This window comes from Triticum urartu, chromosome 2A (genome assembly GCF_056163025.1).
Source record: "Triticum urartu cultivar PI428250 chromosome 2A, HENAU_Tu73, whole genome shotgun sequence".
NCBI lineage: Eukaryota > Viridiplantae > Streptophyta > Magnoliopsida > Poales > Poaceae > Triticum > Triticum urartu.
The window spans coordinates 760393521-760412352 of NC_141874.1; the positions used below are offsets into that span (position 1 = coordinate 760393521).

At 43.4% G+C, this 18832-nt stretch overlaps 1 protein-coding gene and 1 long non-coding RNA gene across 4 annotated transcripts; one reads left to right on the plus strand and one right to left on the minus strand.

Annotated features, from left to right (window-relative positions):
• Positions 1-214: 214 nt before the first annotated feature.
• On the minus strand, positions 215-13780 carry LOC147987966 (tau-cadinol synthase-like). The gene is made up of 8 exons (XM_087542563.1): positions 13666-13780; positions 12782-12975; positions 2508-2766; positions 1993-2365; positions 1624-1842; positions 1379-1511; positions 598-846; positions 215-502 (listed from the first exon to the last, which is right to left on the minus strand). The coding sequence occupies exons 1-8, from the start codon at positions 13778-13780 to the stop codon at positions 215-217; spliced, it is 1830 nt and encodes a 609-aa protein (XP_087398689.1).
• Positions 3663-9621, plus strand: LOC147987967 (uncharacterized). 3 transcript variants are annotated; one of them, XR_015617747.1, is made up of 11 exons: positions 3663-4395; positions 4706-4774; positions 5646-5725; positions 5852-6045; positions 6141-6197; positions 6947-7032; positions 7121-7592; positions 7718-7795; positions 8608-8700; positions 9155-9285; positions 9391-9621. It is a non-coding gene; the product is annotated as an uncharacterized LOC147987967 (long non-coding RNA). The 3 variants fall into 3 exon arrangements; XR_015617746.1 differs by lacking the exon at positions 6141-6197; XR_015617748.1 differs by lacking the exons at positions 5646-5725; positions 6141-6197.
• Positions 13781-18832: the final 5052 nt, after the last annotated feature.

The window sequence follows — 18832 nt, forward strand, 5'->3', positions numbered from 1 at the left end:
CGAGCCCGATCTGCCGTTGCCGTCTCTTGGAGGGCCCAGCGGCGACAAAGAGCCATGGTGAAAATATAGATTTTCAACACAATAGTTAACTAGCATGACAACATGCAAACATATACCATCCAGTAATCAGAAACACAATTGCATGATGTACAAATACTTATTTGAAGTGGTGCTTTTATGGATACGTAAATTGGCGCACCGTCATTACAACCTACTACTTCATGGGAATGGGGTTGACAAAGAGGCTCTCGATAGTCTTCCGAAGATACAAGCCGAAGGTGTATCCATCTTTCTGATCCGCATAATATAAGGTTGCGGTATTAATTAAATTTATAATCTGCTTCACCACCGGGAGCAGTGCTCGATTTTCAAAGCGAGCTTCATTTACTGTTTTCCATTCAGCTTCAACCAGTGAATTGATTCTGGCAATTGCAACCTCGCTTGTGACCCTATGCTCGACCATGTAAGACTCCAAAGTGCTTGCCATATCCACCTTCTCGCCCTACAAGTTTATATGACATTATCAATTATATACTTTGCCTTGATCAGTTGTGTGGTAACAAGTTATAATTGGGACAAAGTCCAAAAGGACTATACTTGAAATGCAGCAATGTCATCATATATACGCATTATCTTCCCGCCTGCTATAGCAATATTAGGGCAACCAATTGCCCACTCAAATGCTTCTTTGGTTACTTCATCACCCATGCCAACCATCAAAATTACACATAGGGTCGCTATACCTATGGACATGGCTGATAGATTCAGTACATCGTCAAAGCTTGGCTTGTGATTCCGGTGCAACCATTCGGCTTCTTGGAGTTGATAAGCAGAAATTTTTTGAAACTGCACAAAAGACAACAAATGAATCACAAAAGCAAAAAATGTGAAAAATCATATCACATACAAAAAATTGAAAGGTTGTCTCAGTCTCTAGTTGGTGCTGAAGCCGGAAGAAGTGAAACAATACACCGCATTTTTCATTTGCTAATAAAATACAAAATGGTGCTAATCACGTGCAGGTTACATTCTTGTGCACCTCACAGCCCCAATCTTGACGATCACTACACAGGGACACGATTTAGCCTATTGGGGATTGGAGATTGTGGCCTTAGAGGTCTTTGCATGATGAGGATGAAGTTTAATGCACGGATCTATGCATCATGATCCTTTTGGGTGTCACAAACCACTACTTATTTATCAGTCTATTCAGACCATTTTGGAACCCTCCGCCGTTACTAAATGCCATGCTTTTTATTCCAGACTTCCTAAAACGTGATAATAAACTAGGTTGTATGCTTCTTCGAGGTAGAGGCCAAGAGTCCATTTTTCATCATAGTCAAAAATATATAAAGACATAAAACACATGATCGTTTACCGCTTTCCTGACATAGGCAACATGGTAGGTGTCACTGAATGCTTCACCACCAGCATCCTTAAAGATCCTCAAGAGTTCATTATAGTATCTTTTCAGGTAGTCAGGTAGAAGAGAAGTTGCACTCTCATCCCATCTACATGTTAGGTTACATTGCACGAAGATAATCCAAAGAAAATTAATTCGGTTGTTCCTTGCATTGCATGCTAGCAGTTTTTAACATATGAAGGTAAATCCAAACTACTAACCTTTGTATGGCCGCATTTAGCTGTTGACTTTCCTCTATGGGAGCGTGGGCATCATATGTGTCATCTATTATGTTCATTAGCGCCATTACCTTTGTAAAAAATATTCTTGATAGGGCGAAATCTTTTTCATGGTAAACCACACATGCCCCAAAGTAACTCTCCACCAAACGATCTCGAACATAGTTTATCTTCACATATCCATAAAAATCAACCGACCAACTGAAAATATTAAGTACTTTGATACTTTAGTTAAATATATTAGTCCTACTAAATTGTGATTAGATGGAGAATGTTTACGACACAATACATGAAGCCATGAATGGTTATTAGGTCCATCTTAATTGAATAGTGGATATAACAAAGACATACTTGGTAAGACATTTGAGTTCCTCCAAGTGGACATGTTGTAGAAGGTTAAAATCTAGCTTCGCGAGTTCCAATGGAATTGGGCTATTTCCTTCCTCATGTTTGTACTCCGAGATATAATACATTGTTTCCACCCTCTTAACGGTCCTCGGGAATGGTACGTCCAAGGAACGCTTAACATGCTCGGCTAAAGGGGGCTTGAGACTGCCTCTCATCAATTCAAGGTGGTGCCTTGCAAAAGAAATGGCTTCTTGAAGTGATGGCTCACCGTGGATGAGAACGTGAGCTGCATTGTATAGACTTAAAAGTCCCCTTGGGTCACTAGAAATATCTTCCCTGAATCTCCCATCCTCATTCTTGAATGTGTTAAAAACATCTGAGGTCAAATGTTAGTGATGTAATGTTAATGAAAACTACCCATAATAAGTTGTAGGGAGTAATCTAAACTGTGGACCATCTTCTATATATGTTTTGTGGGAATTAGTTAATGACTTGTATGTATTCAAAAGAAGGCATACCTGGAGATACCCAAAGACCATGTTCCCTAAGCAAACGAAACCTGAGGGAAACTTCGTGGAGGCTAGAGCTACATAACTCACTCTCGAGGATGTCACTTAATGCAACATCAATCTGCTCTTTGAAGTGGTGGTCTATTCCGTGACGTTGGACGGTGTCCAATAAGGTGATCATTTCCAATGTGTTGTTGCAAGTCTTACACAACACACAAACCTCCTCCTTTAGCTTATCAGCTCTCACAGTCATCCATTCCTCCGATCTCTGCATACATCCAAACACACGTGAACGGATTAGATGGCAATAAAGTAAGCTATCTCCAAATAAATTGAAAGTATATGATATGATTTTCTTGGGTGATGTCCGCTGGTTGGGAGTAAAAAACTAAATATCTAAAAGTATTATCTTGCAAATTGTATCCGATTCACATGTTTTCAACACTACGCTTGGTTCTCAAGGGGGCTAGCCCTAGTTTAACAGCATAGTTTTTTTTTTCAAAACCTTAGTAATTGTATTTCAATGTCTGGGCAATTGATACTCATGTTTTAAAAAGCCACGGATTTTCTGGTTTGGTTTAGAAAAAGAGGTGCATACCTCTTTCTCAAATACTAAAAAAAGGGTATCAGATATTCTAAGGTTTATGAAACTTTTTATTTATTAATGTCAAGTACATCAAAGTTTTTAAAATCATGAATTCTAAGAAGACCCCAGAATTCTCCTAAAACTAAAAAGAATAAAGCTTCCCAGCGTAGATTTAAAAACAATATCTCATAATGACTTGTTGCAACGGTTACCTTTTTTATGTGCCGATATTAATCTCTACTCCTAATAGACGAATTGGTTGAATAGTCCCTCCCACTTTCAACCGGTTTATTTTTAACCGGTTTTTTCCCATCAAATTACCCGCACCCCACGCCCACCCACCGAAACGCGCCCAGCGAACCGGGAAAACCACGAGCGAGGCCTGCGGGGTGCCCTCGAGCGAGAACCACGGCAGCCGCCCTCGCACTCCATCCCTTCGCCGCCGCCCTCGCACCTGCACTACCTCCGTTCCCCGCGGCCGATCCTTTCCCCGCCACCGATCCCTTCGCCGCCGCCGATCTCTTCGCCGCCGCCGATCTCTTCGCCGCCGCCGATCTCGTCGCTACGATACGATCCCCTTCAGGAGCCGCCGCCAATCCCCTTGAGGAGCCGCAGCCGATCCCTTCGCCTGCCCGGCTAGGGTTCCCATCCGTGTCCTCGCCCTTGCGCCATTACCATCGCCTCGTTGCGGCGGCCCCCGTCAATCACCACCATCAGCAAATCCCAGCACATGCCGAAGCCGTCCAGCACCAACCTGCGCTCCTTCCTAGATCCATGATGGAGACCACGGTCTGGAGGGATCCACGACCGCGACAATGAAAACAGCACCCAAGTCGCCCACCCGTGCCCACTCCCAGCCTTTCCTCTGGACGCGACGCACAGGATCGGCAGAACACCACCGAGCGTAGCACCGACCACGATCTCCCCGCTGGCTGCCTCGGCGCCGTACGGCCGCGCGCCAGGAGTCCAACTTCAAGAAGGAACATCGGCCGGGGTTGCAGCGCGCTCGTCGAGTTCTACGCTCGCTGGTCTGTGGCCATCGGTGGTGGGGGAAGGGGTCAGTCGGGAGATACAGAAGCCAGCAGATCGAGGGAGCCGGCAAGTGCGTTCTCAAGTCGTAAGGTGTTTGAGCCGGCCCTGCCGCCCTGCCGTGGGATATTGAGGTCGCCCTCATCATCGTCTTCTTCGTGTGCGGCCGCCTGTACAATGGTTCCTCTTCGTTTGGAGATCCATGTGTTTATTAAAAGCAGCAGTTCGTTTGTATGGATGGATGTGGAGCTTATTAGCTGAGACAACGATCAGCCTGTTCCCGTAAGCAGACAAAACTATTTTTATCTATTTTTTGGACGAGTGTGCTATAATTGCTATTAGCCTATTGAGGATTTTGCTACAGCTTTGATCTTTCTTTAAATAATTCTGGCTAGGAGAGTAGAAACAATATCTCTACTCATATGGAGTCATGGTACATGTTAGATGGTTGCTTTGACAGGAAACATATATTGCCTCGCCTCCATTGTTGTTTCGTCTCTGAGCATCAGGAGACTCGCTGTGATATGGATGTAGATGACAAGAAGAGTTCAGAGAAGTAATTTGAAGCAGATTCGTTGGTCCTAATTTGCAGGGAGGGCAATAATTTTCAGTGAGGCTGCGGACGGGATGAACCAAACTCCTGCACCCACTATGCAGACAAGTAATCTCTTACCCTTAAATTCCCTGCATTGTTTTACAGTTCATTAAATCCATTATCCAAGAAAACAATTATTTATGTTTCTATATCAAGAATAATATTCTCAACGGGATTATGAGCAAAAAGAAGGGAAGGTGATCAGGACTGCATCTTCAAGCGGCACCACAAAATCCTTGCGTTAGGTCTATGTTTAATGCATCAGAGTCAAACCTTAGACAATAGGCAATAGTGAAATCAGATGATGTTTCTCACGAAGATGGTACACATAGTGTGATGTTTGTTGTTTCTTCACAACACATGCTAAATATCGGATTATCTTCATTGTATAGCTAATCCTTCTGCCCTCTGCATTAGGCGAAGGCATAAGCCTAGGTTCAGAATATATTATTATATGTTGGACAGTTTAGTATTTACCATCTTCCTAGATTCTTCTATTATTGTTGAATGTATAATCGTTTCTTAATCAGAATTAAGAAATCTTTCCGACCAAAATAATTAAGCATGTATGAAGTACTCCAGACTAGCGATTTTTATATTTAAAGAAAAACCGTATGAAAATTTTCATGTAACTGTTACTGTGTAACTAATCTTCATTTCTAACAAAGTACGTATGGTATTTCCTTTCAAAATATGAGAAATTTTCAGCTAGGACAAACGTAAGTGTAGTTTTACATGATACAAAAGGAAATTATTGCGTGCCAAGTATATACTCCCTCCGTCCCAAAATAAGTGTCTCAAGCTTAGTACAACTTTGTACTAGAGTTAGTGCAAAGTTGAGACACTTATTTTGGGACGGAGGGAGTACATGTTTAGCATTTTGTACATCGAATTGGGCACACACACACAATTATTTCTGGTAACTTTTATATGCAAGGGATATATGAGGTCACCGAGGAGATCCTTACTGCAATCACATGCCTCAACGCCCAATGGTCCTATAATCTAGGATGTCAGGTAGCATAAGTAGTACCCTATTAGTTGTTCACTGAAAAACATTCATGCTGGGATGATGCAATCTTTTACTTAATTTAGGATTTCTAGACTGTAATAAAACAAACTGATGAAGTTCGCTGTGAATAGGAATGTGGCTACGCTCTACGACAGTGATGTAAGGGAGAAGTGGCAACACAAATGAGTTGTTAGGAGAGTTCAAGAATTTGTTACTCCTGTTGCAACGCACGGGCATGTCAGAGAAAATATTCTGCCAGAGCTCTCCTAGTGCGTCCACTTTCTTCCGTGGCCAGCAGCAGCGACAAAAAATCTGGGCACTTAGGGTGAGATAGACAAGCATGATTTTCCTTTTTGTGATGATATCTGCATTCCAGAAGTAGTTCTTGCTTCATGAGATTCTGCTTATGTTTATTTTCAGATTTCAGGACTGACGTAGAGGAAATGATTAGTACTTTGAGCCGATCGTGGACCTGTGGTAGTTGATATGCTTGATTGTTCTGCTCTGCTTATCAACTAGCGATGCCTTAATTTTAATGTGGCCCCTAACTTATGAACTCTTAGTCTGGAAACTACAGTTATTCAGCGGTTAATTATAACTTTTAAGAATGGTTACCTTGATGTTGTTAGTTCTCCCTCTTGTTAACTAGCCAAGAGGTAGATCTCAGTTTCATTGAGCTGCTGGCTCTTAGTTTTTAGTGTTTCAGTCGTACTGCAATGCCAGCATCCTTTTTATTTGGCATTACGAAACAGTGACAACTTGATGCTGAAGCATGCTATAGTTTTTTTTTCAAGACAATATAGATGCAACTTAGTTCAAATCTGACACTTGTGAAAATTTTCACATGTTATACATAGTTGGTGATGGGGTATATAGAGCATGTTGTAGTTGGTGACAACACATGATTGTTTCTGTGCAAATATATTCTTTCACCTTGAGTTCTTATTATTGTACATGATCATATGACAGCATTGTAGTTTCATCCACATCTCTGCCATAGCACTACAAACGGAAACTTTTATAAGTCCAATATTTCCAGTTTAAGAATGCATCGGCATTTTATTTATATTTATTTGAGTCTCTACTAAATTGTTAATCTTGAGCATCACTCGATCAACTATGTGCATTGAAGTCTTATTTGCCTCTCTTAAGCTCGAGACTATTGGAATGGGTCTACTACTCTACTCCTTGCTAATCATCACCTGACCAATGATACGCTCCAACAGGACACCTCACCACTGGATGGAACTCACAATGACCGGAATCTACATCGTCCAGTGTGTCATGGTGTCCCTCCTCTAGCTCACTCATGGTTATCGCCATCTTTGTTGCCCTTTCACAAATCCCTATGGGGGAAATAATGTATGACATGTGTTGCCTACTTGATTCCGGCTTTACAGATCTTCGCACGTGACCTGCGGTGAGGACCAGTTTCTTAGGGGACATAGTTGAAGAGCAGCATTGATTGGTAAGCCTAATAAAGATTGAAATTTATCAGTTTGTTTCCTATTTTTTCTCCGTTTTACTATCTTTATTCGCAAAGTTAAATAAGTATGTATATTTTAGTCCTATAATTTACTAACTATTTCAATCTCTCTTGTGGATCTGTGGTGAGGTGCGTGGTGACCTGTGGCGCCTGAGGGCATCTGGATGTTGGTAGACGCACTAAGTTGTGGCGGCCACCAGCTGCAGCAGCTGCACTACAGGGCGGCGGGCGGCAGTAGCAAGATGAGGCAGCGACCAGCAGCAGCTGCACTACGGGGCGGCGTTAGCGAGTAGCAGCAGTAAGGCGAGGCAGTGGTGAGCAGCGGAACAACCATGCAAACTGCAAGAAGAATGAAACAGCGGTAGCAACATATGGTGAATCATCAGGTATCACTTCTTTCATATGCCTTATGTCTGAGCATGATTAGGAGCTAGCTTGAGAAGAGAAGTTAGTGCACATCCTTTTAACTCTAATCTATCATGGTAATTGCTTCAGCTCACATTTTTTCCAGTTTACAGATACCCATGAGATGAAATACCATGCTATCTTTTAGTCAGATAAGTTGATGATATGTGCCAAATTATACATGGTAAGATTGGTACTTTTTTCTTGACGTATATTATTAGCAAGCTCTTCTTATAAATATGATTTATCAATTTGTAGTAATACATCCCATGCAAGATTACTCTTGTCCGATGTGTTATAATTAATTGCAATATAAAACATTTTGGCTGCTATGTTGTCTGCTCTATAGTTGGATATGGCCGGCTATGCTATATCTGTTTAGGAAGGTTGAGCACAAAGTAAGAAAATACTACTTTCATCATAAAATCAGTTGCTTAAAATATTAGTGTATCATGATCTAAAAAAGGTGTATCATTTGTGATATATGTACTGTTTTTAAATTGTCACAAAGTATATGCATACACTATTCATTCATCCATCCAGATCTAATGTATCTTTTCATGTCCCTGCAAAAGAGCTTATCACTATGTGTGTTCTGGTTATATATCAACAAGAATAGCAGAGGAATCAATGGCAAAAATAAGGAACAATATTCTTCTTATTTCCAAGAAAGGCATTTAGTTGATTCATGTCAGTTCTTGGAACTAAAGCATCATACAATGATAGGTAACAGTAAGATACTTGACACATCTGAAGCTGAAAGTGTTCTCTTATATTTCGTAAACTTTTTCATTGTATTATATAAGAGCGTCAAAGTCGTGTTCTGTTTTTTTGGATACAGCAATGATGTTTTGATCATTGCTTTAGTAAAACATACATATGAACTATGACAGTGAAGCTAAATTCATGCCCAATGGTCAATTCAAGACTTCAAGGTTAATTTATTTTGTGTCTGTTGCTTAAAATGTTAAAGCTGGCCTACATCAATTTTTGCAGGTGGGCTGGTGCTCTTGGCATAATACTTTTTGTGCAGTTGTGTTACAACATGTTTTCATTGAGATGTTATCCAGTATTTTTCAGCTCCTAAAGGTTGTGCACTTATGCCATAATTTTTTTGTGTGAAACTATAACAAAATTGTGTAAGGTGAAATTTTGGTAGTTGTGTAAGCTGACCAATTTACTCTTTTCTTTCTTAAGATCACATTATAGTACTTGCATAAGCTGAACCAAGATGCTTTCTTGCTACTGCTGTAGTATGTAATGAAATTCTGAGATAATAATGTAGTTAAGCAACTTTCTGTAACTGACTCTGTAGGTCTTAGTAGTGCAGATTCCTTTTGGACTGCAAGGAGTTTACTGAGATACAAATCATTGTGTGCAGTATAATCATATGAATATTCCTGCTTAGTTGTAGATATGTAGGTTTAGTAGCTTCTCGGGTTCCCATCTAATCCTAACATGCAGTTGTTGTTTTTTTTTTGCCTGTACCATTGTTTCTTGGAATAGTCTATTAGTCATGTCTGAACCTAGCGTTCCTTAACAGATAGGCTCCTTATTTCAAAAGGATTAAATGAGTCTAGATGGTCATGGCTTGTCGTCCGTCTTGAAGCGGATTCGGAGCCCGGTAGGATCACACACCGTATGGCTTGGACATCGGAAGAAGATACAAGATTGGTAATGATATTACTTGCCTCAGTGCTCAATTTATATTTTATGATCCAATTAATTTTAACGTATTTACTTGGTTGTCTCAGCTAATTTATTTGTCCTCAAATGCAGACAAGCGTTCGGTCGAAAAACTCAAATTATTCCATCGATAGAATAACATGAAGAACAAGTACTGGGATGACATGGTTGTTACTACAATAGTAAAAGGCCAAGTCACGGGAGGAGAGATGCTCAGCGTGTGTGATGGACATGGTGGCTCGGAGGTGAGGTTATCTTCTCTTGAAAATCTTGACCCACAAAAGAAATTAACCTTGACGCCGTGGGAACCAGGAAAGCGTAGATCACGAATGGCCCCACAATTTGGTGGTGTTTGTGTATTGTGCAGTCAAACCTTTCTACCAGCTCCATGGCGATGCAGCAGTATCACCTTCTCAGGGAGATGAGATGATGGGATGTGGCCGCGTCGTGCTATCTGTTGTTGTTGTGCTAGGTTTGTTGTGTGTGTGTGTGTGTGCTCGCGCGCGCGCGCGTGTGAGAGAGAGAGAGGGGGAGGGATGGAGGGCATTGGCTGATAGGGGATGGTTATGTTGTTGCTAGATATGATCAACGTTCTGTCTATGTCTTTAGAGAAGCCTTTTGCTTTAGTTTAACTGGGGTGGATAGTGGGCACTGTTGTGACAAAGTTGCATGTTACTAGATTATCAAACATGTTGTTTAGGTGAATATCTACCGTCGGAAAGAGAGCAATGGTACTTTGATTGTACTGTTTTATGCTCGATGTTAAAGAATACTCTTGCAAGCAGTTAGCGACGAGCTGATGGTGCATTATATTGTATAGAAGATTCTTTTGATCCCACAATGCCAATTGTGCATTTATTGTTCTATACCTATTTTGTCCCTCATGAATCTCTATATTTAAAAATTATTGGTAGTAACTATTGATTAACTCCGTGCTTACCCCTCAAGTTCTTTGCGGAATTTTTGTAATAGTTAGTAGTACATCAAGTTTTGAATAATACTCCCTCCGTTCCTTTATGTAAGGTGTATTATTTTTGGCACGGTGACCAAGGCGCATAATTATAGAGGTGTTAGGACAAAATTGCCCTTGACAAATTTGTTAGTTAGTGGCAAGTAAATCAGTGAGTCCAGGAAAGTAAGAGATACATGCAATCAAGAAAGAGATAGTTTCCTTATTTTGATACAAGGAGAGATACAGGAAATCGGGAGAGAGATACTTTCCTCTTTCTGGAGGGATACAAAGGGAATTATGAGAATTTAGAAGAAATGCACCTTACATTGTGGAATTTTATCAAAAAACAAATACACCTTATATAAAGGAATGGAGGGAGTAATTATTAGTAAGTACATGTTGATCACTGCTTATAATGAAAATAAACGTCCATGGTTTAAAGGAGCTTTGTTCTTTCAGTCCATACCAAGTTATGTGGGTTATACTGAAGCTTATATTGTCTCGGGTTAATCTGCACATCAAATATTCCAAGCTTCCTTTTTATGAGCAAACGGGTGAACTAAGAAAGGAAAACTTGTTCTCTGCCTGAACTAGCTGAACATTGTCAACTTAGTAAAATGATATGAACTTGTGTGTAATGCACATAGCAGGTCGAAAAACTACCATTGTATTTTCATATACTGTTTGAGGCACAATTTTTCTGAAAACATGTTGGTGGTCAGTGGTCAACAGAAGCTTTCGACATTCTGCATGGTGTTAATATTCTTGAATTTGGTTTGGTTGAGTGCATAACTGAGTAACATTTCTCTTCATATTCTTACTATATAATTTCAAACACATTTTTTCTGGAAAATTGGCATGTGACGAGGGAGTATTGTTCACATACCCTCCTATACACTACATGGATCTAAGATTTTGTGTAAGTTATCGTAACTTTTCATTCTATGTGGCATTAGTATCAACATGTTGAAACAATATTTCTTTTTTTACTTAGTCCATGATGCTAGAGTCAACACGAGGTAAGAAGTTTTGCGAGAAGAAAACTATCCAGACGTTGGCAACATTATTTGATAGCTGGCCTAGGATAGGCAACGACATCTCATCATGCAACATGATAAGTAAAGTATTTTGTCTATTGTTGTCATGGTTTATTTGTTGTTTCTAATAGATCCACTTGTAGATTTATCTTCCCTATGCATCCATCGGCCGATACATCTTAGACATCATCAACAAAGAGGCACGTCGTCTATATATTATGGGCCCTATTCAAACATCACAATCGTTAGAGGATAAAAATTTGAGGCATGCACTGAAATTTAAAGGTTTTGCAAGGGATTTCAAAGAAGCACTCGAAATAAAGCCGCCTGGTTGGAATTCTGATATATCTAAATGGCAAAATTTATTTTCGGTTGGTATTTCAACGAGTATAGACGGGTAATGAATTCATAACAAAAACATTTATTTTTGTTATCACTATATTCTTTATATTATTAATTTTAAAAACAGCAGGAATGTGTCTGGCTATTTTGTTTTTCATTTTATGCTCTGGTGGAACGGTAAAGAATTGGTAAGCCGGTTTGCGGGGTGAGTATTGTTTGTTACATGTTTTAATACCTTCAGCGTGAAATTTTCATACTAACTACATATATTGTTTGTGTAGGATGGATATGAGTTGAGGAAACAATTTTTATTATACTTGCTAAAACATCGTGGAAATAAAGCTAAAGGCAACTTTCCTGATATTGTGAAAGAATGTTTTAAGCACATCATCTAGATATTGATAGTTTTGTAATAGGTGTTAAGGTCGAACATCGCTCAGTTTGTTACATGGACATGTCGTTAATCTTTCTTTTTGTTATCATTTTACATTGCAAAAATGGACTTCAATTATTCAATAATTGTGTTTGTGTTATATTGTTTGTACGTGTGAAATTTAACATGTAACTCTTGCAAACTATTTCAAGAGCCCGTGGCAACGCACGGGCACTCTACTAGTAAGATGTAATATATGAATTATAAGATTATCAATTAGGGAACACGAAAACACCAATGGAACTTGGATGCAGGTGCACCCACATTGAAATAAATATTTGAAAATAAAAAAAGTCAAACAGTTTTGAAACTTTTTGTAACGAACATGGTATAGTGTCATACTAACGTGTAATGCTTTGCGAAGAAATGACTTCCATAGTCGTCTTTGAGGGGAAAAAACGGTTCTATGTAAAAGTTGCTATTCAAGTTTTCTGAAGTTGCAGTTTTGTTTTTTCACCGTGAAGAACATGAAAGTCAGTTTTCGCGGAACTTCATACATGAGTAGAACACTCGACTATGTTCCCCACAAAAAAATTCCAGAATTGATTGATTATTTTATATTTTCAAAAATTAAAATGGCATGTCCAAAAATTCGTGTCGCTATGCTGTAGTTGATACCTAATGTTAAATGTCCACACCCCCTCTGAGTAAGTGCTCACAATTCAATAGGAGTATTTAGGATGGTAGAAACACTTAAAAGAACGCATACTACTTATGTACCTGCAGTGGTTTTGGCTGGTAGTCGAGGAAATAGTCGCCCCACAGCGAGGAGGTTTGATGGCCCGATAGCTTCCCAGAAGCAGCTGAAACGCAGGAGGCCCTGCCGCTGCTGGCTGCTCCTTCGTTAACATTACGGGATGGTACATAGCTCGAGGCTCGGAGGAGACGAGTGGATGGCGAGGAGCTATGATAGGCTTTGGGGACATGGAGATGCAGATTGGGAGAGACATGAAAAGGCATTGTCTTGCCGGCCGTCTGGTGAAATTTTCTCAAGGCAAGAGAAGCTCAGTGGTGTTGGGCTACTACTAAGAAATACCGCAGAAGGATCTATAACTTGTACATCATCGCCCCCAACTCAATCAACGCAGCGAAAGATCGGTGGTTTCGTGCGACCTTGGGGGCGTACCGCGTACAGGAGACGGTCGCTGGTCCGAACGCGGAGCTGCGAAGGCGGTGGGAGGAGGAGGGGACGGTGTGGGTGCATGGAGTGGGGTAGCGTGTCCATCTATATAAAACGGAGAAACCCACCATGACGCCCCGGGTTCGCCGGCGAGGTGCGCTAGATTTGGGGTTGGTTCGAATTTCTAAATCGAGCGGAAATTTGTCGTTGGTCCATCGCAAGCGGGAGGGGAGACTTCTCAACGGCCGGGCTTGGCGTTTGCTTTGGACGGGGGCAACAGGGCATCTTTTGGCCTCGACCAAAATAGAGTACAATGCATCTTTTGTACTACGATGTATACGTCAGTATCAAACCCTTTTCTTTTTGCGGCAAATTTTGTAATTTTCGTAGCAGTAGCGTAGAAAGATTCCTAAGAGCAACTCCAATGCGGCGACCGATTTTGTCTGCGCGGACAGAAAAATCGGTCCAACGCGCCGACTCAAACAGATTTGCGTCCGCGCAGGCACGCGCACGAGCGCCTTCTCCTCCCCCTTGGCCCGCCATTTCCCTCCATATCCCCCAAAACCCTCCCTCCCGCACACGCTCCCGCCGCTCGTCATGGACGCCGACCTTGACGCCGCCACCGGCCTCGCCTCCCTCGCCTTGTCCGGCATCACGTCTGCCCCCTCCAGCAAAGGCAAGCCTCGCGCCCCCCGCAAGACCGCCGTCGCGCCCAATACGAAGAAGAAACTGACGGCCGAAGAGCGGGCAAGGGAGTCGGCAAAGAGAAAGAGCCGGAGGCACGCGACGGACGCAAGGGACGAAGCCATCACGGTGGCTGCCATCACCGCCGCCGCGCAGCAGGAGGCCACCAATGCCCGCGTCGCGGCGACAACGAGGGAGTCGCTAATTCTGCTAGGGTTAAACCATGGCCAGCACAACCTCGTCAACGCCGTCGTGGCCGCGGCCAGCACCGGCTCATCTGTGTTCCCGCGAATGGTGCTGCTCGACTCGCCCCGCGCGTCGGCGACGCAGCCGATGGCCGGCTTCTACATCTACCCGCAGGCCTCCTGACTCTCTGGTGAATGCTCTCCCGAGGTGAGCTTGGTAGCGCCGTCCACGCCCGCGTCCGCGCCCATCGATCTCAACGCCACACCGGTGGCCAGTGGCTCTTCATCCAGAGGGGCGAGGAAACGCTCGCGGCATATGCCAGCGGACATGCTGCCGGCGCACGCAACCTGTTCGACGTAATGCCGGAGGACGGCGACGACAACTACATGTAGAACATCATCTTCGAGGGTGGTGTGCCGGCCGCTGGCGGTGCCACCGGGGCCGGCTACGATCTCGACGAGACAAAAAGGCAGGACAGCCGAGGGCCGTTCACGCCGTCCACCTTTGATCAAGATTAGGTCGCCTTCATGCACGATCAGGTCGGCTTCGACCTGGACGGCTTCCCCCTCGACCACGAGTTTCTGGATGACTACGGACAAGAGAAAGAGGAAGACTTGGACATCCAAGGGGATCCTTTGTTCGAGGACGAGCTCGCCAACCAAGCCGTCGGGGCGAAGCGGAAGCGCAAGAGCAAGCGGACCAAGACATACAAGGCGGCCGAGGACAAGCTCCTTTGTGAGTGTTGGAGGGACATTGGGCAAGACCCCAAGACGGTTGCCGAACAAAAGGTATCAACCTTTTGGATTCGTGTCCACCGCGAGTTCCATGAGCGCAAGAAGTTTCGGCCGTTCCAAATCCAAAGCACGCGCGGGTGGGTGTCCATTTCGAGGCGATGAAGGGTGATCCAACAAGAATGCAACTAGTTTTGTGCCACTCTTGAGAGCATCAAGACACGCCCCGTGAGAGGCATCGGCATGCAAGACATGGTATGCTAGCAAGCGGCTCTCTTTTGTGTCATTCCGCTTATGCTTGCGTGTCCATTTCCATATCCATTTGCCAATATACTTGCATGAAATACATTTGTAGGCATTCCAAGCTTTGGAGGCATTCAAGGTCCAACACAATGGCAAGTGCTTCTACCTCTCCCATTGTTGGAGGGTCATCAAAGACGAGGGGAAGTTCAAGGCGCAATATGCCGCCATCAAGTCGCGTGGGGGGGGGGGAAGCAAGCCGTGGAGGAGGTTGGGGACGGCGAGAAGGCACGATCGCGGGGGAAGACCAACTCCAAGAAGGAGGACAAGCGGGATGCAGCGTCGAACGCCTTGATCGCAAGCTGGAGAGCATGATGAGCAAGAAGGACTCAAGAGAGGAGGAGCATCGGCGATACAAAGAAGAACAAATGAACGCCTTCATGGAGATCCAAAGGAGGAGACTTGAGATGGATGCGGAGAAGCAAGTCAAGATGCTTGAGATGGAGGCGGAGAAGCAAGCCAAGATGCTAGAGATCGAGGCGCCAGCGCCAAGACCAAGGCGAAAGAAGTGGCTCTCGCGAGCATGATGACCGGGGTGGAGATCATGAAGGTGGATCTCAACACCGTGTCGCCAAGAAAAAGGCCGTGGTTCGAGAAGATGCAGGCCGACATGCTCAAGTTCGACGACGAGTGACCTATGGCGGCGAGCGCCATCCTTTTTTTGTGTGCCGGCATGTGTGCTGGCATATGACCACGGGCCGCGATGGCATGATCGAACTCAAGTCACACCCCTTTTGTGTGCTGGCATGTGTGCCAGTATGAACTATGTGGTGTTTTTTTAAGCTGGCATTGTATGTCGGCGCTGGCATGGTGCCGGCATGAGCTTCGAGCGACGACATGGCCACTGACATGATCTATGGCCACGGGTCTTTTTCAAAATTTACGTGCGGATATGAAATGAGTCGGCGCATTGGGCGGACTGCCGACTCAAATCTCAAATAGGACGGACGCCAAACGAACGGCCGACCCAAAGGAACAAAAAGCGAACAAAAGTGCGGTCCATTTGAATCGGCGCATTGGAGTTGCTCTAAGCGGCTAGGCTGACTATCCCTTTCCAAACCGAAACTGCTCCACGGACGATATGTACCGTCCAATCAAACAATCCAGCGGCCGTCGCAAAGTCAATCATATGCATGTGTGGCTGCTTTTAACCCCGGCAAAAAAAAAGATTCTGCCGGACGGTAGTTCAGAATCCTAGGATGATTCCTAGGCGGCTAGGCCGACCATCCTGGCACTCACATGGACACCAAGCCCAAAAAAATAGAAAGATTCTGTATTTTCGTGCTCGTGGACAGCCAGCGGATGTAGGCCAGGAGGAAGAACAGAGTGTTTGCTTGCTCGCTCGCTGTTTGGTGTGGGTCATACATCGCCTTTTCTTTTGGTAAATGTTTGCGTTCGGCGCGCCGACCGAACGCTCCGCCGGACGCACGAGCGCCTTCTGATTAAACACGATCGAACGCTGCATCTTATTCGCCGAGGGTCAACCACCCACGCGTGACTTTTTTTGGCCCATCACCGCTCCTATCTTATCTCCTCCCGAAACAAACGTGGCTCACTCGTTTGCTGCAGTGCATCGGCTCCTATCTCCAGAAGCGCTCCTGTAGATGGCTCCACCGCGTGATTTTTTTTTCAATCTCCGCACCGCGATGCACAAACTCTCCTGCAACAGAGGTGCTTGGACCATGCCGGGGCGCCGCGATGGAGGTGCAGGGACCGCGCCGGGGGCGCCGTGCCAAGCCGTGCCGACGAGTCTCCATGGATGACCACGGCGAAGGTTGTGATGCCAGCGAGCGGATAACGATGCTGGAACTAGCATTTTGTTTTGCTTCAACCGGCCAAATTCAGAGCTGGAACCATAGTTGTTTTTTGCTGCAACCAATAAGTGAGTTGGAAACACAGCTGGTTTTTGCTACAACTATATCATTTTTTTGCTACAACCGGCGTCGCTATTTGCTACAATCTTCGGCGGTGTAGTTTGGTGGCCCACGACAACAAACAGCTGCAACCGGGAGATGAGGAAAGTTGCAACCCACGCCGCGAAAAGCTGCGTCCGGCAACAAAAAAAAGGCTACTACTGTCAGAATGATGTGCTGCAACCAACGACGGCGTACTTGTGGCCGGCGACGGCAGATGCAAAAAAGCTTCAAACGGTATGCGAAAAAGCTTCAACCGGTATGCGAAAAAGCTTCAACCGGCAAAGGAGTAAAGCTTCAAGCATGGAAAAGCTTCAAATTGGTGTGGAAGAAAAACTTTGAACCATGAAAAAAGTTTCAACAGGCAAAGGAGTAAGCTTCAAGCATGGAAAAGCTTCAAATGAGTGTGGAAGAAAAACTTTGAACCATGAAAAACTTCAACCGGCAAGGAAAAAGATTCAATCGGTAAGGAAAAAAGCTTCTACTGGGCGTCGGCATGGTGACAATGGTGTGAGCGGCAACACCAGGACCTACGGCCGGCGGTGGCGGCTAATTTGCTGCAACGACGTAAGGGTCGAGCGTTCTACAACGACGGTGCTTCCACAGAACGACGGCAGGGTGTTCGGACGAGGTCCTGCTGGAACCGACGAGCACGGGTCCTGCGAGGATGCCGTCCGGCGGCGGGGACGGCACCCAACGGCGAGTTGCTGATGCTTCAAGGGGACGGCAGCCGGCGTCGGGGCCGGCGGGAGCTTCAAGGTCCGGCCTCGAGCGTCATCGATGCTATTTTGGATCGGATGCCGTTTTGTTTAAGAAAAAAAAAGCAAAAGGCTTGATCTGACGGTGGGTAACAACCGAATCTAATGCATCAGATGTGACCGGCCAAAAAACTGGGCTGGCGCGCCGGCGCTGGGCAGTGCCCTTTTTTTTGAGGGAAGGGTCATACATCGCCTGACGCGAGCTGCAGCGACCGCTCGCGTCAGGGCTTCGCGAATGGGCCGGTCCAGGTCGGTTACCGGTAAGTTTGTCTTTCCGTTTTTTTACAAACAAAATTTAAAAATTGAATTTTTAATATCTTAACACAATGTGAAAAATTAACTTAATTCAAAATAAAAACTGTTGATAGTATATAATTGTTTTGACATTTTAAAAATATCACGTGTTTCAAAAATATTGTGTGATATTATAAAAAGTTAGACATATATAAAATAAATGTTTGCAATGTATATGAAAATGTTGATAGCATACAAAACAAATCTCGTGACATTTTAAAAATATTCATACGTTTCAAAAAAATGTATGTGTCATTAAAAAAATTGAATCGTGCATTTGGAAAATGTTATACCTACATAAAATAAATTTTTAGATGTACATGAAAAAATATACAATGTTTTTGAAAAAAATAGACATCAAGCATGTATTAAAAAATTTATTCATTTTCATTAAAAATGTAATCATGTATTATGAAAATGTTAAACATGTATAAAATTGGTCTTGATATAGAAGAAAAAAGTAGACATAAAAATATTTTTTAAAATGTTATTGTGTATTTTAAAAATGATGTCTCAAAAAATGTCTCACATGTACATAGAAACCCGAGGAACAACGATACAAACAACACGTAGGAAACAAAATTAGAAATCACGAACATATTTTGAAATCCGCAAACATTTTATAATTCACAAAGAACTTTTATATCTATGAACAGCTTTTGATCTATGAACAATTTTAGAAAATGAGAACTTTATTTTTGGAAAACACAAACAAACTTTGAAAAATTAGAACAAATTTTGAAATTCTAAACCAAATTTTTAAAAATGAGAACAAAAATTAACAT

Bases quoted from the DNA above. Each gene is read 5' to 3' on its own strand.
- LOC147987966 (XM_087542563.1), bottom strand. From the start codon at position 13,780: ATGACGAGCGGCGGGAGCGTGTGCGGGAGGGAGGGTTTTGGGGGATAT. The intron at 2,366-2,507 runs GTATGCCTTCTT...ATTTGACCTCAG, and splicing joins TGGTCTTTGGGTATCTCCAG to ATGTTTTTAACACATTCAAG. The intron at 1,843-1,992 runs GTATGTCTTTGT...TAATATTTTCAG, and splicing joins GAACTCAAATGTCTTACCAA to TTGGTCGGTTGATTTTTATG.